Below are 19247 nucleotides of genomic sequence, written 5' to 3' on the forward strand. Positions count from 1 at the left end.
GGGTGCCCCAGCTCTACAAGTGTTACACCGAATCAGTGGAATGATTTAAAATTAAGTAGTTAAACCTTTGACAGTAGCCGACAGTATGCTAAATATATGTATTTCACGGTGTGAATTCAGCTAAAATGGTACGAAATAGTGCGTGTTTTTGACACACTGTCCCTACATGGCAGGTACATATTATTAATAAAACACCTTTGTGATTTTTTAAGAGCATAAACTGACACGCGGAATAGTGTCGCCTAATTTAACCAATATTTCACCTATATTGAATAATAGGGAATGAATAATGCTTGGCTCTAGGGGGAGACAACTAAAACGCACCTCATCAAGACAGATGATCATGACCATGACCGGGATCTTTCACTAACCCAAAAAATAATTGTATTTTCCCCAACCCCTTATAACGATGCTGCCTTCAGGGTGCATGGCATGTTGCCGTCACAAGGTTTCATGAACTGTGTGGTTAACCGGCACACTCCTCTCAAATAACCGCAACACACCGGCTACGGCAAGCGAGGAGGGTCTATTTTGTTTATAGCTTTCCGGTTTCCCACTGAAAACACTTGGCTCGAGTGCTGCTGCGGAGCAACAATGTCGGAGCAGGAGTCTCTGAGGTGCTCCAGTGCCAGAAACCGTGGAGGCGTACAGAGGGTTGAAGGAAAACTGCGAGCCAGTGTAGAAAAGGGGGATTATTATGAAGCGCATCAGATGTACAGGACTTTATTTTTTAGGTAAGACTTCGTCTCGTGTTAATATGTGCAGTTGTAGCTGTCATTTGGCTTTGGGGCCTGTCTGTTCCAGATCATTCCACTGTCAACCTTGCTTACACGTCTGTCCGTTTGTGATTGGCTGAATTCACCGCGGACCCACCCACTCATCTTGGTCCGTCGGTTTGTGTGAACACTTGTGCTGTCAATCTATAATCACGTAATGGGACTGCTAACTACTGCTAGGTAGCTTGCTAGCTACGTGTTTAGCAGCACAACTAATGACAGACCTTCTATTACAACAGTCAAAGCACCCGTATTTATGCGTTATCGGAAAAGATACTTCACATGTAACGTTAAATTAACAGAATATAGCGGTTAACTGCGTTGTTAACCTGAACGTGTGTTGAAGCTATCCAGCTGTGTTAGCATTTAGCCAGTTAGCCGCATACTGCACCGCCACAATCTGAACTATGATGGCTAACGTTAGACATGTTTTGCCTCCTGCCTAGTATATTTATGTATTTATTGTACTTTATCTGCCTGAAGCATAGTTTAATAAAGCAGATGATTTGTTCTGAATCCAATCCAATTGAAGCCAATCCTCCTCCGTATCAGAGAGCGAGTTTGTTACCCTTCTAACCTCTTCGTCATTGTCTTTCTCATGACTAACGTTGGTAATTACAATAGTATTTCCTAGAATTCTCTAATACGGGCCAGATGGGGAGTCTAAAAATGCTGCAGCTGAACTGTGGTCTCAAAGAAAGTTATATTCATTGCAACATTCACATTGAAACCATCGTGCATGTATCTTATCTTGTAGCCCAATGCAGGGAGGGTCTTGAGTGATGCATAAAAGGCTTGTGTCTATCTTGATAAGCAGCCGTTATCTCGTGTGTAATGCTGCTGACGCTCCTGTCCTTCCTCAGGTACATGTCACAGGCTAAACATGCGGAGGCCAGGGAGCTGATGCACAACGGCGCTCTACTTTTCTTCAGCTACAACCAGGTATAAATGCTGCACGTGATCTCTGCTCGATTAGCTGGCCTGTTATGTCCCATGGCAGGTTTTGCTTTTAAAGTGCTCACATTGTTTATGTACACATAGCAGATAGGGGAACGATAATATTATGGTTTAAAGCAGTATTGTTGATTGACAGTATTTATTGTCTACTTTAGTATAGTTGTAATACCAGAGTAGTGTCTATAAGCTTGTGATTCACAAGTGAAACAGCACATGTAAGAATGTAACTTTTGTATGGAGTCCATCTTTGTGTGCAGAATGCTGATGTTGACTTCAGATTATTACTGGTCACACTATGAATACACTTTGTTTTTAGAGTAGTAGTGTAATGTAAGCATCCAGACAGAATTCATTGTGCTTGTAAATGAAGCCAGGAATCCGTTAGATGCCAGTTTGCTAGTTGGGTGATGAATTCATGATTGAATGATTGATTAAGCTTATTCTCCCATCCGCCAATTGCTTTTGCAAAAATATCCAATTCTTTAGAAATGATGGAATCAAAGATACACTTAATTGTGTTTTCATCTCCAGCAAAACAGTGCAGCAGACCTGTCCATGCTGGTACTGGAGGTGTTGGAGAAATCTGAGACAAAAGTCGAAGATGAAATATTAGGTGAGTGGCAGCCTTAAGCCATTGCCATTGTATTGCTACTGCGCTATTGTTAAACATGCATACAGTACCTTCCAAAGCAAGATCTACACAAATAAGAAGCACATGCATTTAGAATTTTCAAAATTGATTCCATTGCCTCTGAAAGATACAATTCAGCTTTTTGTGGAAGTGAATATTGTTTAACAAGACGAATGAAATGTATGAAGATATTCTGTACGTTAAACAATATACATTATTTACAGTAGTATGTCCTGATCAATCAGTACCAGTCTTTTAATACAATGAGGCATTTTTGACAGCTGGCATACCCAGATCGCAGTTGGTGATGGATTGGGCTTTACATACATAGCCAATACAGATCCACTATTGATTGGCCTTGATACTGTTAGAGATATGCTGGATTTCTTTGGGACAGCTCTAGTCTGTGAAGTGATACCTTTTTATAAATACTGCAGCATTAAATTGTCATGACGTTCAGAGAAGACCGCCTTTCACACGGAGGGGCATAGAAGGGACATCCTCTGATGCTGTTGGGGTTGTGTGTGTTTGCATATGTGATTGTTGCAGAAAGCCTGGCTAAGCTGTTCAGCCGGATGGACCAGAACTCTCCAGAGAGAGTCGCATTTGTGTCCAGAGCCTTGAAATGGTCCACAGGAGGTCCCGGCAAGTTAGGTCACCCAAAACTACACCAGCTGCTAGCTGTCACCTTGTGGAAAGGTAATTATTTAGTTCATTAAATGTAGAGGATAATAACGCATTGTCATTCTAATTGTGTAGTATTAGGTTTTTGATTTTGGTATTCATAACAGCTCTGGATTTCAAACAAGCATCAAACACACTAAACCTTTTCGAAAATGCTTCTTATTCAATAAAAAAATACAAACCACAATATTAAAGATTAACGGAATACTTAAAATCAATGCCGTTTAATGAAAGCAAAATACGCGTGTTGCAGCGCTATGCTGTCCATCTCAGCTGACAACGCAGAAACGTCTGGCGGAGTCCTCCCCGGGTCATGTCATGGAGACAAGCCAAGCCAGAGCGTTCGTCGCTGGTGCATGTGTCGGAGCGTAATCCATGGGGGGCTCAGGCCGAAAGGGCCAAGTGGAATCCCCAGCAGGCTGCGTTACACACAGGCACAAAGGGCAATGCCTGGCAGACAGCAGCCTCGAAACAACGCCGTTTAGGGGGTAAGGTCTACACTCCCGCACGCACTGAGGGATGAAGAGACGCTGAGCGTGAACAGAGGTGTCCAGAAGAGGCGTAAAAACGGCACGTGTGGACTCCTCATGAAGCAATGTTGTTCGAAAAGACATGTGCGTTGGAAGCCTCCAAGTGTGACAGAGGAATTGTGCTGCTTTAATGAAGCAACTTTGTGCTGTACGCTAACCGAGAGGTTGAAGTGCTCCTCCGGTCACTGCGTTCCCAGCAGGCCGGAGTAAGAGTGACGAGGCGATTCCCAGCTTCTGTACTAATTCTTCTGTACCGTATACTGTATTCGGTGTGTGCCATGGATGTTTGGCGCCCATAATATTGTTCCCAATGTGCACGCTGCCAGTTAATATCTTAACATTGTTCTATATTCAATCCTTCAACTCCAGAGCAAAACTACAGTGAGTCCCGTTACCACTTCCTGCATTCGTCTGACGGTGAGGGCTGTGCACAGATGCTGGTGGAGTATTCGGCGTCACGAGGCTTCCGCAGCGAGGTCGACATGTTTGTGGCGCAGGCCGTCCTACAGTAAGTCAAACGCCAATGTTTGTTTTTGACATCGTCGCAATGTAAAAGTTTAAATGACTTTCCATGACAGCAAATGTAACTATTTGTTGGATTTAAGGTGTAGTATTCCGACTCTGTACACGCAGCGGAGAGAGTGGTATTGATGTATCCTCCTCAGTATGTTTGTCATATCTGTTGTCTGTCTGTCTGCAGTTTCTTTCAAGTGTTTGATCTCTCTGTGTCTCTGTGTCTCTGGTCTTCTCTCGCTCTCTCCATCTTCCGTGTCACATTTTCTTTCCCATCTTCTCCTTTTGTCTTTGTCCTCTATTTCTGTCCTTCTCTTCTCTGATCCTCCGCCCTACAGGTTCCTCTGCTTAAAGAACAAAAACGGCGCTTCTGTGGTGTTCAGCACGTACACAGAGAAACACCCGTCCATAGAGAAGGGCCCTCCCTTCGTCCAGCCTCTACTAAACTTTATCTGGTTTCTGCTGCTGGCAGTGGATGGGTAAGTTTGATTTATTGTGTTAACACTCAAGACCCTAGGTATAGATACATTTATGATATATTGTTAATGTATAATTATGACCTTAATGTCTTGTGGTGATGTATTATTCTATCGGATATCTGTACAGACACCTCAGCTAGCATTAGCTGACTTACTACTGCAGCACTAATCCCATTTGAACAAAGCCAACTATAGACTTCATGTAGTGAGGCTAAAGTATGCAACAGTGTCTGAACCACTGCTGAGCTTGTTCTTCCAGTACTTTACTGCAGTAGCTTGTTTGAGTGTAATAATGTACAATATTAGAAAGCCTCCTTCTCTTTGTTTCTTTAGGGGTAAATTAACAGTTTTCACAGTGTTATGTGAGCAATATCAACCTTCCCTGAAGAGGGACCCCATGTATAATGAGGTGAGTGTTAAACATACTGCTTGATGGTCAGCTACTTCCTCCCATGAATCACGCATTAAGTAAAGGGACTTCACCGTGTGTATAATGGTTAAATAATTGTCTTATATGTGTTGTGATGGAATATTTCAGTTGTACTTCAGTGTGCTGCATATTGTTATTTCTTTAAGTGATATAGATGGGCAAGTCTTTGTTATACCTATATTGTCTTTTCTTTTGGGGTTTAGCTAAATAGCTGTACATTTAAGTAAGTGGGATTGTTTTTACCAGTCGAGGCCGTTCCCTTAATATTGTCAGTCACGCTTTATCCGTAGTTGTGTATTTGTGCTGCTATTTTATTGTGTATTTTCTGTGGCCTTTAGCCGGCATATGTTCCTCCCTTAGCTGTAGACTAGACGGGGACGTAACAACATGTAAACATGTCTTCGTCTGTAGTTTTGCAACCTTTCTTATTCACAACCCTGTCTTCCTCTACCTCCTCCTCTGGACAACTTCCTGGCTCCTCAGTATCTCGACAGAATAGGACAAGTTTTCTTTGGTGTTCCACCCAAACAGTCGCCATCATACGGTGGACTGCTAGGTGAGTGAACCAAGACTCTGTACGTTAGAGCAGATTGAGCGGATTATTTTCACATAAATTACTGATTACAGATTAACTACTTTTAGCTCCCTGTATGATCTCATCACTGTTGAATCACACGTTTCAACCACTCAGGTATCACAGATCAGCTGTGCTGCATTCAATTTATTAAATACACAAATGTATGATGGTTTATTAAAGACATCGCTGTCTTGCTAAACGGTAGATGGAAGATGGACACCGCTCTCATGTCTGTACAGAAAATATGGAGCTAAATATTATCTGGATGCAGTGACTTCCTTTCGTCTTGTTGTCAAGTAGGCAACGAGATGTGAGTTTGTAGTGTCGGCGTAGTGAGCATTCGAGGAGTTACCTTAGAGCAGAGCCAGGCTAGCTGGACTGGGGGAACCCTAACTTCCAGTCTTTATGCTAAACTAAGCTAACTGGCTGCTAGCTCCAGCTGTCTATGTTTCACTACAGACATGAGAGTACTATCAATCTTCTCATATCAGTCTGCAATGCAATGTGTGTAACTAGTCCTTTTCAAATGCTACACATGATATCTAAACAGCCTTTTGAAGAAGATCTCTGCACAAAGTGCTGCTGTACAGTGTAACTGATTGTATGCACAGCGTGATGATCACTGTGTCGCGTCCTGCAGGAAACCTGCTGAACAACCTGATGGGTTCGGGCGAGGACGACGACACGGCTGAAGAAGCCCAGGAGGACAGCAGCCCCATAGAGCTGGACTGAGCCGGCCCCAGGACAAAGAGAACAAACGAACACACACACACAAAGAGAGGAAGACCACGCCGCCTCCCTCCTTCACCTCCACAACAAAGGGTTGGGCGATGGCACCGGTCCGTGTTTTCAGAGGCGTGCCGTCTCCAAAAAAATAACCCTTCCCAGTCTTAAAATCAGAGCAAGTATCAGGCTGCCAAAACATCCCTCTGAGCAGTGCCGGGACTGACTGCGCCAAACTGCAACCTCTTCCCGTGTTGCATTATTGTAAGGTTATACTATTGTTTTCTTTGAATCATTACTTTTGTTAGTGTGGGACTCTTGCTCTCTGTGTAGGGTGTATGATTGTTAAACGAGAGATAACAAACTGCCCTCTCCCTGTGACAACTTGCTCCAAAGAGATGAGGAAGGTTAGAGTCTCCCGGTGGAGAGGGTAGCGTCACCAGAACACCGTCTTCATAATGATGACGATGACATCATTAGAAGACGGTTTAGACAACTCAACTCGCTACAAGTATTTAACTGTTTTGTTTGCCAGACAGCCGCACGGAGCTCGATCAGAGCCCTGCTGCTGTTGCAGTTTTCAGCAACGTTCTTGTTGAAAGTCTCTTCTTTCGGTAGTAAATTCGAATACTTGTAGTCGATGCCGTCTTACAGTTTCTCATCTCTTTGTCCTTGAGCAGTATGGACAAAAAGACAACAAAGTCACTATCGGAGGTCATCTTGCACCTTGAATCTCAACCAAACAAACCCACAGATCATAGTGGTGGCGATCATTTCTATTTCAGTGGATTACTGCAGACATGGAGCTGTCTGTATACAGACGTCTAATAGCTCCATTGTAGAGGTCCCACTTTTTACTGTGCACTTACTGAACTGCTGCCGTTTGCATCCCCAAGAGGAATTGTGTGGAAAAAAAAAATAATAATCCCATTTTGGCTTTTTATTATGTTTCTGTTCTTTTCCAGTTGCCAAGTCAAACTTTCCAGCAGTGAGGAGTTTAAAGCACCTCCTGTTTGTCGGCGCTGGCTTCCTGTCTGCATTTCGCTGTGAAAAATAAAAAGTCAAAGCGTTCAAGTCTTTAAAGTGATCTTTGGAAATGCAAACGAGTTGGAGTGCATTTCGCTTATGTTACAAAATGCTAATATTTAAACCAGCTGTTTACCGTTTCTGATTTAGTCTTTAGTCGCTTTCTGTTTTTGTTTTTTTCCCCCCCCTGTGGATCAGTAGCCCCAACATCAGTTCAGCCAGTGCACAATCAGAAGTGTGATTTTTAAACAATAGCTGCTGTTCATCAGTGTTAACTTTATCAGCCCAGAACACTCTCGCTCTGCTCGTTCCTCTTCACAGCTTTCTTTTCTCACATATTTCAATCTTCAGCATCTTTTTGTCCTCGTAGGGACATTCGATCAGTCCAGGTCTGGTCAGTTTCAGGATTCAAATTTTAGGTAAAAAGACCTAACTGTGCTCCAGATAATCTTAAAGGGGGTCACATCCCCCCCCCCCTTGAAGTCCAATTTAAACTTAATAGTAGGAAAGTCCAGCTTTAGAGTAATGTTTATTTACTTCTGTGTGGGACTGAACACCAAAGTGACCAATACTAAATAAGAAATGATGATAGTTTGAATATGTAGAGTAAAGCATTTAAATATACAAGATCATTTCTTGGTAAAACTGAACTGATGTTTAGGGAATATTATTCTAGGGTTCCTATATTGAGGAAAACAACATCACTGAAACAAAGGATGAAAAAATACCATGAATATTAGCTGTTGAATACATAACAGGTTATTTGGGTCCTTTTTTAACTTTTTACTCATTTAATTACATTTTTTGTTTCATAAGCTTTAATATTGGCCATTTTGGCATGCTGTACAGAGGGACGGATAGAATAGTGTTGAGTTGTCAATGCACTCTGCTGTGATTACGTCTGTCTAATGTTGAAGGTGCAGAGAAAGAGACCAGCGATGTGGCAGTCAAGGGGTTAACGGCAGCAGTCATCAAAGATTGAAGAACTACAAATGCAAATACATATTTAAAGACTCCGCTTTAACAGTATTGTCTCAGTCATAAGTCCCATTTCTCCTGACCGGCTCTTTGTGCAGGCGTCTCCGTTAAATCACAGCGGTCTACCGTCTAAAGGCTCATCCAAGAACAATTGACTTTCAGGTTGCTCAACAGTACACATTTCCCAAGACATCCATCTGTCAAACAATATGACAGAACATGCCCTTCTACTCACATACCAAGAGTTTTATTATTCAGTTGATTGTCATGTCTTTTTTTTTTTTTTTGCCAACCTGAAAGTCAGTTTTGTTAGAATTCTCCTTTAATCGTATGGCAGTAGAAAAAAAAAAAAAAAAGGCCTGTCTGACATTACAGCTGTTTGCTTTTGTTTTTGATAATATTTTTTCGTTTTTAATAAAGGTGTTTGCCTTGTCAATGATTCACTAATTAAGTAAATAAACTACAACTGAGAAGAGTTTGAGAATGTCTTGAAACGTATATTGTCCTGTCCTCTTTTTGTCTGGCTTCATGGTGTGCATTAACAAAGTGCATGGGTTAATAGGATGTATGTTTGAATGTAGGATTAAAGAAAATATACAAAAAAACAATAAGTTCATAAGATACTTAATAGCAACACATTGGTACGTCAGCTTGTACACAACAAATCAAAAAAGATACATTCATACTGATGTTTCAATACATTCACAAATTCAGTTGTATTCTAGTTGTTTAACCTTTAATTAAACCCCTGTTGTAATATTTTTAAGCCAACTGGGAGCTTATTGTTTTATAAGCTATAGTTATAGAATATAACGGAAGTTCTGCAACAATTGAAACATTATGATCCGGATTGGATTTGTCACATGACCAGAATGTGCTTTTGCAAGATGGATAAGTGATGAGTGCATTTGTTATTGAATAAAAACACACAGAGCAAAGTAGTTACAATTCAAAAATCTTTATCATTTAACTTGTTAATTACTGTGAACCCTGAAGCTATAGACATGTATTGTTCATGTTTGCACAGTTGTTGAGAGAAGTGAATAGAGAGAAGTGAGGCATTGTACTGCAAGAGACACAAAATAAAAGGATAGGTCCATCGGGGACAGAGAAGACATGTTGATGCACCGGGTATCCGTGTGGACCACGAGGCATTTGCATGTTTTGCATTTAGTTTTAATAGCAGCTCCACCTCTAACTACAACAGTTAGTTTAACTACTGCAGTTCACAGCCATTAACATGGCCGGAAGAGGTTCCATTCTCAGAAGAACACGAAACAGTTAAAGCTACTCTGCTGTGGTGTCATCTGGTAACCTCACAATTAGTCCAGCAGAAGAGATAGGTTCCCATAAGCACCTGCATGGACATAACGCAGAACACATTTTAGTCTTATAATATAAAATAATCTACACACACACACACATATATTTAATTGTCCTATAACAGTGTGCAAGTAGTTCCTATTGTTAGGCTTCAAAATGGCATAAACAAGGACTTGTGGCACAAGACCCTCTTTCTGTAACTTCAGTTACAATTATTATAATTATATATTGGTCCAAACCAATTGTTAATATTTAGTGCTAAAATGCACCAAAAAATTCACAAAGTGTCCTTAAGCAAAACACATTCAGGCATGTTTTCTTCTTCTTTGTGCTTCTGGTTGTCTTTTATTTACACAAACATTCTGCAGAGGTTGCGGAGGCTGACGCTCAGGTGCAGGACTGAAGGGCCAGCCTCTGGACTGTATCTGACAGGTGGGTCATGTCAGCCCGCTGAGCCTGGTGTTTGATGTACTCAAGGGTTCTGACCTGGAACAGAGAGAGGAGACAGGCTGCATTCACACGAAGCACCGTTCACTGAAATGAATGAGACCGTAATCTGGACCAAGTGCAGAAAACATTCAAAGAGTTCTGGGTGCAGCTGCTTGAGAAATCTGGTGAATGTGTTGGAGGTGTGGGTGTGAACTCACTGAGACTCGAGTCTCACAGTGTCCGTGCTTGTGGCTGAGGTTCCACAGGTTGACGGCCAGCTGGCTCAGCTTGTTGTTCCTCAGGTCCCCATGAGCCAGCAGGACACCGAACAGGGAAAAGGCCATGGCACCTTGACGCCGTGTGCTCTGCTGCAAGAGGGCAAAACGATGGTGGTGTTTTCGTTATTAGATAGAAATCAGCTTCTGAGGAAAATTAAAGTGCAGCATGAGAAAAAAAGAAAACCGTCTTGCTGGTGGCAGTGAGCCGCTTTCTGCCTCACCTCGTCCCGACAGAGGGTCTTCAGATGGTCCAGGATCTGTCCGATCAGAGTCTCACACAACTTGTTGATCTCCGATAGAAACTTGGGGTCTCCTCCGTAAAGTGTCTCATTGGAGTCGACTGGGACCAGGAACGACGAAAAAGATGAATTTAGCTGGAAAAACACTCACAGAAAATCCCTCTACAAACCACTACAACTTGCAAAAAAAGCGGAACAGTAACAGTGTTGCTGGATTTGTCTTTTAGTAAAAAAGAAAACAAACACGGGCAGTAATTTGGATTCTACTGTATCTGAGATATTCTAACAACGCGGTGTGTGTACATGTACCTTTAGGGATGGAGTAGAGGTATGTTTCTTGGCTCATGGCAGCCAGCAGGGGCAGAGCGCTGATGTACACCCGCACCTTGGCGTCACTGTTGTCCTCCCAGGTGTAATCCTGCACCATGTTGAGCAAACCGCGGACTAGGTAGAGCACGGCATGCTCCGGATGGTCCTGAAAACACATTCACACACATGCACATGTTGGGCTGCTGGTTTGGTACTTCATCTTCTTCGACTCACATCAGAACTCCTAACTGAGCTGTTTGTTTCCCGCTTTAGATGACTTTCCTCATATTTCTCTTCTATAAAGGCTGAGGAAAGGATTGTGTTTACCGGGACAACCAGCAGCGTAGCCAGGAAGTTGTTGATGAAGTCCAGCAGGAAGCTCTCAGAAGAGCGATGTTTCCCCTCCACGCTGATGGAGCGAGGAACCTCCGGAAGAAGACTGACCGCTGCTTTTAGGAAAGCATCCGCTGGAGGTGCGGAAAGAAGGACGGAGAGAGGGAGGAGGCAGAAAGGAATGAACGAGGACGGGAGGGAACAATAAAAAAGGAGAGAGGAAATAAAGAAGGAAGAGAGGAAAGGATTGGAGAGGACAAAAAAAAGAACGTGAAGAATTGCTGAAAATTGACCTGAAATTGAATGTGCCCTGAATTCTTACACCTCGTGTAAAATTTGAAAGGAAGCAGCTGCTCACCCTGGGAGAGACACTGATTTGCCAACGCAACCTGACCGGACAGCAAATAAAGGCTGAGACGGCTGAAGATGCTGCTGAGAGACGGGATGGTGATGAAGCTGTAGGCAGCGCACGCCTGGAGGAAAGGGGAACGATAAGAGTCCTTGAGTCAAAGCATCCGACATCTGAAGCCGACGTTACTCGGCCACGGCTGAAATCTCATCCCGTGGGATCTCACGGTGGCCTGCAGTGGTCAGATGCCGCGCGTGTCCACTCACCCTGACGAAGGCCGCCGTTTTGCGGGAGTGACTCCCTCTCATCACCCTACTGGTCTCCATCGCCAGCTGGTTCACCGTCTAGGAAACGACAGGGAGAACACTTGAGGATGCTGCGTTGCGTGTGCATGAATGTTGGAACACGCACACATGGATTTATACTGACGTGAATGAGCTGCACCAGCACCGACTCCAGGTTACAGAAGGTGGCTCGCGCCTCCACGCAGAAACTCAACTGCTGCTCGAAGTCTCGACCAAAAGAAACCTGAACACGATGACGGACACGCAGACAGAATGTGTGAGTGTCAAGAAGAGAGAAAAGAGTTCTTATAGATTCACTCAAAGAAGTCATGAATTGGTCAAAAATCACAACATTTTCCAAACATTTAGAGCTCAAAAGAAATATTTATCGGTATAGTTTACTCCTTTACTCCTTTGTGCGATATAGCTCCATTATTTTCTTTTAAAGATTTGTTTTTTGGGGGGGTCGGGGGCATTTTCACCTATATTTGACAGACGACAGTGTAGCGATGGGGGCCAGAGAGCGAGGGGGTGTGACATGCAACATTGCAGTTATAAGCGTGCACTGTAACCACTTGGCCACCAAGGTGCTCCATAGAGTTTCATCATTTTAAAAATATGTTAAATGTGTACTGAGTGACAGGTTTCTTCATTTCCATGAACGTGGGCTTTGTAGTTTATTTGATTCAATCCCACGTACACTGTCCTGCTGCCAGGAATAATCACAAGAGCTCTAAATGTGTATTAATCCGCAGCTGAAAATAGTCCCCAACAAATACGCTATTTCCTACTGATTGGGTAACGTTTCCTAAACACTACCACGCCACCAGCGTTTTTAAGGAAATCATTTAACCTTTAAAAAAAAAAGAAACCATTTAGTAATGTTACTGTAAGAGTTAACAACATAACCGTGAACAACATAACACCGGCCTTATTTCTAAAGCACAGACGAAGGTCTGAGGAGTCTCACCATGCGGATGAAGCCGATGATCAGCAGAGCCAGAGATCTTTTCTCGTCCTCCAGAGTGAGAGCGCTGCAATACAGAGAGCAAACAGCTGACCGAGTGAAGGCTGCTGCCGGGCGGGTCGACAGACGGCAGATGAAATATCTCTCCATGTTTACACAATAAATATATAAAGAACTGAAAACAAGTTGATTTTAAACAAGGTGTTTAAAATCACTGACAATAACTAAAATCTAAATTAATATTGAAATAATGACAAGATAACAAATTCCCCGAGCCCCTAACAGACAACAGCTACAGAGGTAATTCTAAGTATATCACACACACACACAAATACCCTACTTGACAGAGTCGTGCATGGTCTTGCAGATGTGCAACATGGCGTTTAGGATAACCGGGTCCCTGGTGGGCTCTTCTTGGTGTCTGCAGCAGATGGAGACCAATTAGAAGTCCAACATTTGTAATTATTTTTTTTTTTTGTCACAAAGCAGATAAATCTCATTCATCAAACTCTGTCTCTGAGGTGGCTCTTACCTGATGAAGATCTCCATGATGGATCTACACACCTCCACCCTCACACTGTCCTTCTGGAACATGTCTAGAAACGGCAGGAAGCGCTCCTGGGGAACAGGAAAAATCAGGGGGACATTGTGGAACTGTGGCACGATGAAGGCCGCTTATTTCAGGCCTCCAGAATGCAAACTTGTTGGCGGTGCGTATCTTGAAGAGGCGGTCGCTCACCATGGAGAAGAGGACGGAGAAGTCGTAGAAGTAGGTGAGGATCTTCCTGATCACTGACTGCAGCTGGAGGAGGAACAAGACAAGACAAGAGTCACCACAGAGCACACGGCAGGAGGAGGCAGAATGGTCCCGTTAGCCAATGAGCTGCTAACCTGAGGATAAGCATCCTCAAACGCCCGGTCAGGGGTCATGTGTTTGATGACGTCAGCCAGAACGGTGTTAACCTCACGTTTCTGAGAGCCAAGAGACAAAAAAATAATTAAAGAAAAGGTGAACTTTAAGGAACAAAAGGTGTTACAACTCCTCCTCCCTGCGGCGCTTTACTCACGGAGAAGTGTCGGCAGGTGAACTCCACCCAGATCTCGGCACAGTTGACGTAATCCTAAATACAAGAAACAGACACAGTCATAACCTGAACGTGCACGCCTGTGTGAGAGCAGCATCGTCATTCCTACAGTACCTGGGGGCTGCGGACTTTGGTGACGACCTTCCAGGCTTCATTGAGGATCGTCAGCCTTTCCGATTCTGGGGGGTCGGCACAGGCCAGACTGCGACCCAGAGATCCAAACAACAGATGCTGGAGAGACGACGACAATCAAGCTTCCAATTTATATTCTAAACACATTTAGACTACGACAGGAGACTAAAACTTCATAACCTCCCAAGGTTTGCTGTAATATCCCTTCACATATTTACATTTACTGGACCAGCGTATTACACGTGTTCATGCCCTCTGACCTTTGGGAAGCCGGCCTCGTCGCAGTCTTTGATCATCCCGATGAAGTCGGTGGCTCTGGCCGCGACAAACTCTGGCCTGAACGCCCTCATTACTGAATTCAGCAGCAAAGCACTATGGGGGAAACGGGAACACGTTGTAATCTTTGCGGTTAAAGGGAGATTTTATTTCACCGAAACCAGAAACTATTGAAACACTCGAGTAACAGCTGTGTAAAACTTTTGGTGAGTGCATTGTGTTCTTCTTCTGTTAATTAAAACGGATTTTTAAGAACTGGTTCCCAATTGTTTGAATCGTCAAAAAAATAAACGTTATATAAGTTTGAAAAATGTTTTTTTCCTATTGATCATCGTACGATATAACGGATCAGAAAGACAAATATAAATCTTCATTATTTGTTTCAACCTGACTGATCTGACATGAGGTAGAAAGACTATACACATCAAAATATATATTTCGCTCCTGAGGAGAATGAAGACGTGTACTTCCTGTTCAGAAGCACGTTACCTTTCACCAACAGGAAAGAAGCCTCCCAATGAAATCCACCTCATTATGACAGTGTCTTTAAAAGCACTCACTTGTTCCCCAGCTTCTTGCATCTCTCCATCATCTCCGTTAGCAGAGGCTGACGTGGAAACACAAACAGCATTAAAAACACACGTGCCTCCGTCTATATAAGGGTTTTGACTGAGCCTGACTTTTCCCACTGAAAACGCCGTTATTTAATATCTTTGGGTTTGAAAAACTGAAGCTAAATAAGTTCAAGTAAAACGGTGTGTGACTGCGTGCCTCTGGAGCTCTGTAGGCGATGCACTGCAGGATCCAGTTGATGGCGGGCGAATAAAGCGTCAGGTACTCGGGCACCTCCACCCTCTGCAGGACCAGCTGGTTCTGGACGCTCTCACTGCTGATCTGCCGGAAGGCGCCCAGCAGGTCGAAGAAGTTGCGGTTCAGGCTGTCCTTCAGGTGGGGGGCGACTTCCATGCCCACCTGGAGGGAGAGAGCACTGTTATCTCTGGGCCCAGACCGCCGAGGGGGGGGGGGGGGGGGGGGGGGGCTCAGAATCAGGAGAGAAAAATTGAAAGACGTGAGCATGTCTCACCCTGCAGAGGTAAGCTCTGGCGTACGCCGCCACCAGGGGGTCTCCGATCCCTCTGATCATCGCCGTCAACCGAGGGAGCGTCTCCTGAATCCCGCTGTGAAGGGTGGAGGGACAGAAAGGGACTACTTTGTTGGTCCGTTGTAACAAATATATCCCCAAATCTTTCAAATCACCATCCAAAGGGTAATTCTGATGGATCAGATACAAATCTAACATTGCTGAACTGAAGAATTGGAGCAAGTAAAGGCAGAATACCAAAAGAACATTGAAGCTAAACGCATTGTGCGTAGATCTGAAAGGGAAAAAAAACAAACCATTTGTTCATGAAGCGGTTGCACTTGAGAATGGCAGCCTCGACGTATCTGTTCGCAGCGGTCAAAGAGTCAAATTTCTACACGAGGTAAGGAGCGTGTCTTTGACGATCGAGGGATGTCACGGAGACAAACGTAAGATGTGGTGTTATGAGAAGATACTCTCTGACAAACTGATATATCAGCAGATTTAGGCTGTGACGCACTGCTGATGGGGGGAAAAGGATACAATCTGGGCAGGAGCTCTCTGATGGACGCGATCTTGAAGAACCAGTTGAGGCACGTCTCCTTGGCCGTGTCGTTCACGTCGTCGACTGTGAATGAGTCTGAGGAGGGAGACAGAGACAGACACGGACAATACATCAATCACCTCATAAGCTTGAAAAAAAAAAAAAAAAAAAAAAAAAAGGTTCGACTGGATTTGTCGAGAGTCTTCTCCACGTACCTGGTAGCGGTCGTGGGTCTGAACACATGGTCCAGATTCTGTCGTACACCAGCCGGCCTACAGACAAGTGAGACTGCAGTCAGACAACTAGCAATGTCTTTTTTATTGTTTTCTTTACTGAACTGAGAGATACGAGGTGTTCTTTACGTACCGAAAGTGTCGAGGATATCAGTAATGAGGACAAACTTGCTGGGGTAGAACTGGATCACGGAGGTGTCGGACAGAAGCTTCGAGCACTTGGGAAAACAGATCACAGATCAGCGTTTATGTTTTTTTTCTTCTTATATCCAGAGGTGAGAGAGGTGGTTAATGTGACTGAAGGAGCATGAAGGTTTTTCTCTCCATTATTTTTGGTGCGTTTTCAACTGCTGGGTTACCTGGATGACGATCTTCAGGGCTTTGACCTTCTGGTCCGAGGCCCAGGCCTCCTTCAGGGACTGGTTCAGCTCCTCGATGCGGTTGGCGTAATCCTGCTGGGAGAGGTTCAGCAGCTCTTTCTGGGAACCCTGCGCGCACACACACACACACACACACACACACACACACACACACACACACACACACACACACACACAAAAACAAGTCAGTCCAAAACACATCGGTGCTCTAATATGGATTCTCTCTGCTTAGCTAGAATGATGTCTACTTGAAAATCTATTGTGTTGATGGATTTTGCAGCTTGTTTTAGCACCAACAGAGGCAGTCAAAGTGTGCCGTTAAAGTATGTACAGTGTATGCATGCAAACACAAGTAATAGAGCATTTGGTGACGGATGATTTTTATATTTAGACAAGAAGGTACCTCCTCCAGATCGTCCAGTTCCTCCAGGCGAGTTCGAACTTTCTCTGAAACAGCGGAGGATCCTGGACTTGGAGCTTTTCCTACGGCGGCAACAGGAGTGATGCGTTGGTGTTTGACCAAAGTAAAGACACACACAGACTCTGTGTTGCACAACACTGACGCATTACGGGCTTATTAAGTTGACACGGCTAACACGTCACAGCGGCGTATTTACATGCGTTTCTGTTGCTACCCAACGAATTGTCAATCATTAATTCTCCTTTCAGCTCTGGTTTGGTCTCCACCAACTCCTGAGAAAACACATCTGGCTCTTTGGCTGCTACGTGCTCCCCTATGTTCACCAGCCAGTTGCTAACTGTGTGTGTCCACTGAGCGTATGCGAGTTTGTGCTGTTGAGTGAAGTGTGAATGAAGGTGTTACGATGAATACGAATGCAGGTCTTACCTCGGTCCGAACCCATGAAAAGATTCTGTGAAGACAAAGAAATTGGAATTAGGTTTCTGTTCAAAGAACCAGAACAACTTGCTGTTATGGTGGAGGACGACTCACAATTGAGAGCTTCTCAGTGGTGGTGAACCTTGCCAGGATCTCCCCGCGTTTCGACAACCAGGGCTCAAAGTCCGGTCCAACCGCCTCTTCCTCCTTCTCATTCCTCTTCCTCCCGGGGTCCTGGAAGCACAACATCTCTCCTTAAAAAAAAACCAGGTGTGGGTATCATCTTAATTCCACTTCTGGGTGTGGTAAATAGAGTTTGACTAAATCTGTATCCAAGCTGCCAATAGCGGATGTTTCCAATTATTCCGTGCAATTTCATATTAAAAAAATAAAGAAATCAGGGCAGAAAAGCTTTTGGAACAGCATTTGTCTCAGTGTTACAAACCCCAGTGGAGGCGCTGTGTGACATGGCAGGAGCCTCACTGGCCGAGGCTGCCGCAAACATGGAGAGGGGGTCGGTCCCGTCCAGCATGGAGCTGAGGGGGTCCGGGGGCACCGAGGAGGAAGAGGAGGAGGACGAGGAGGTGCTGCCTTTACGAGCCCCGCGGCGGGTCTTTGTATCGGTCACCTGGGTGGAGAGAAGGGAAGGTCAGAGCTGTAACAGGGACAGCAAAGTAAATGCAAGAAACATCCGAATCGCGCTTTTAACAACCTGAACTGTAGAATGTAATTTCTGCCAAATAACATAATAGATTGTGTTTAACTATGCTGACGGTGGAACGGGTGCAGACGCTGTGATGTTGTGACAGTGGGGTGTATGATGAGGCTGATCAGTAGTTAGAAGAGACATGTCTACCATGATGGGTTTGAGGGGGTGATAGTCTCCAAACTCAACCAGAGCAGCCTCAGGACGACACCTCTGCAGCTCTGCGTCATAGTTGCGTCCGCTGGATCGCCTTGGTAAACAACACACACAGACAGGAGGCCAGATTCAGCTCCAGCTTCCACTGACGTCCTTCCAATCACCAGGTGCGCTTACACTGGCAGTCTGAGGTCTCTCACTATACACTCACCAGAGAGCCCACTGTTTATTTACCAACAGCTGTTACAACTGATGCTAACACGAATAACTTTGACACTTCGGCATAGGCTTTGCCAGAACGCAACCAAAGGGGACATTTGATTCAAGGCCAGAGCCATAATACCACTTGTTCATTCTGCATTTGATTGATAATGTTATGTTGACAACCTGCAAAAACAAGGTTGACAACATCATTTGGCGCGATCATTATAATGCAGCTCGCGATACTACATGAACGTTCTCAAAATGTGCACTTAAAATACACGATTTAAGGAAGTGTATGTTGATGAAACGGAGTTTTAAAATAGAAAAGAACATCTTACCACTGCACCGCAGCCATTTTTCTTTTACAATCACATGACACCTCAGTACTTCCTGGTTATGCCAACTTTTAGGAATGCGCTGTTATTGGTTTCAAATGGGCGGTTTGTTGAATATGAATTGTTGTCGTCATACAGGACTGATACTGTGAATACATGACAGAATGTTATTTTAAACTCATAACAACGAACGCGTGAGTTAAGATACGTTTTAATGAACCCTTCGAGCAAAATACGACTTCATTACCCAGAACACATTGCGCGCTCTCAAGCAAGCAGCACCGACGAGTCGAAGAAGAAGAGGTCCCACTTCGGAATTATTTTTTGGGGCACTAAACAAGGAATTTTACGTTGTACAACGTTTTGAGGAACTTTACGTTGTATAACGTGCAACTTGGAGTTTCTTAACCAAATTTATTTAACCTTGGTGTAACAAGTAGTTGATCCTCCACTGATAAACTA

The 19247-nt window shown here is 44.0% G+C and overlaps 2 protein-coding genes across 3 annotated transcripts; one reads left to right on the plus strand and one right to left on the minus strand.

Annotated features, from left to right (window-relative positions):
• The first annotated feature begins 528 nt into the window (after positions 1 to 528).
• Positions 529 to 8798, plus strand: get4 (guided entry of tail-anchored proteins factor 4). The gene is made up of 9 exons (XM_076093146.1): positions 529 to 734; positions 1640 to 1718; positions 2265 to 2346; positions 2914 to 3063; positions 3948 to 4086; positions 4430 to 4570; positions 4904 to 4979; positions 5484 to 5556; positions 6218 to 8798. Exons 1-9 carry the CDS (start codon positions 595 to 597, stop codon positions 6307 to 6309), a joined length of 972 nt encoding a protein of 323 aa, XP_075949261.1. The 5' UTR covers positions 529 to 594; the 3' UTR covers positions 6310 to 8798.
• A 448-nt stretch (positions 8799 to 9246) lies between these two features.
• Positions 9247 to 18876, minus strand: vps35l (VPS35 endosomal protein sorting factor like). Of its 2 annotated transcripts, XM_076093144.1 has the most exons (30): positions 18789 to 18876; positions 18241 to 18340; positions 17830 to 18012; positions 17499 to 17618; positions 17394 to 17418; positions 16950 to 17029; positions 16526 to 16654; positions 16300 to 16384; positions 16149 to 16205; positions 15933 to 16029; positions 15707 to 15754; positions 15393 to 15486; positions 15080 to 15280; positions 14869 to 14915; positions 14293 to 14404; positions 14015 to 14131; positions 13883 to 13936; positions 13707 to 13787; positions 13555 to 13617; positions 13348 to 13433; positions 13156 to 13236; positions 12819 to 12882; positions 11994 to 12092; positions 11831 to 11908; positions 11574 to 11688; positions 11210 to 11349; positions 10883 to 11048; positions 10556 to 10674; positions 10275 to 10424; positions 9247 to 10113 (listed from the first exon to the last, which is right to left on the minus strand). In XM_076093144.1, the coding sequence occupies exons 1-30, from the start codon at positions 18803 to 18805 to the stop codon at positions 10015 to 10017; spliced, it is 2907 nt and encodes a 968-aa protein (XP_075949259.1). In that variant the 5' UTR covers positions 18806 to 18876; the 3' UTR covers positions 9247 to 10014. The 2 variants fall into 2 exon arrangements, with proteins under 2 accessions (XP_075949259.1, XP_075949260.1); XM_076093145.1 differs by lacking the exons at positions 18241 to 18340; positions 18789 to 18876 and having other exon boundaries at positions 17499 to 17638; positions 17830 to 17934.
• Positions 18877 to 19247: the final 371 nt, after the last annotated feature.

The sequence above is a fragment of the Anarhichas minor genome, unplaced genomic scaffold (genome assembly GCF_050575085.1).
Source record: "Anarhichas minor isolate MPS153535 unplaced genomic scaffold, ASM5057508v1 ptg000017l, whole genome shotgun sequence".
Lineage (NCBI taxonomy): Eukaryota > Metazoa > Chordata > Actinopteri > Perciformes > Anarhichadidae > Anarhichas > Anarhichas minor.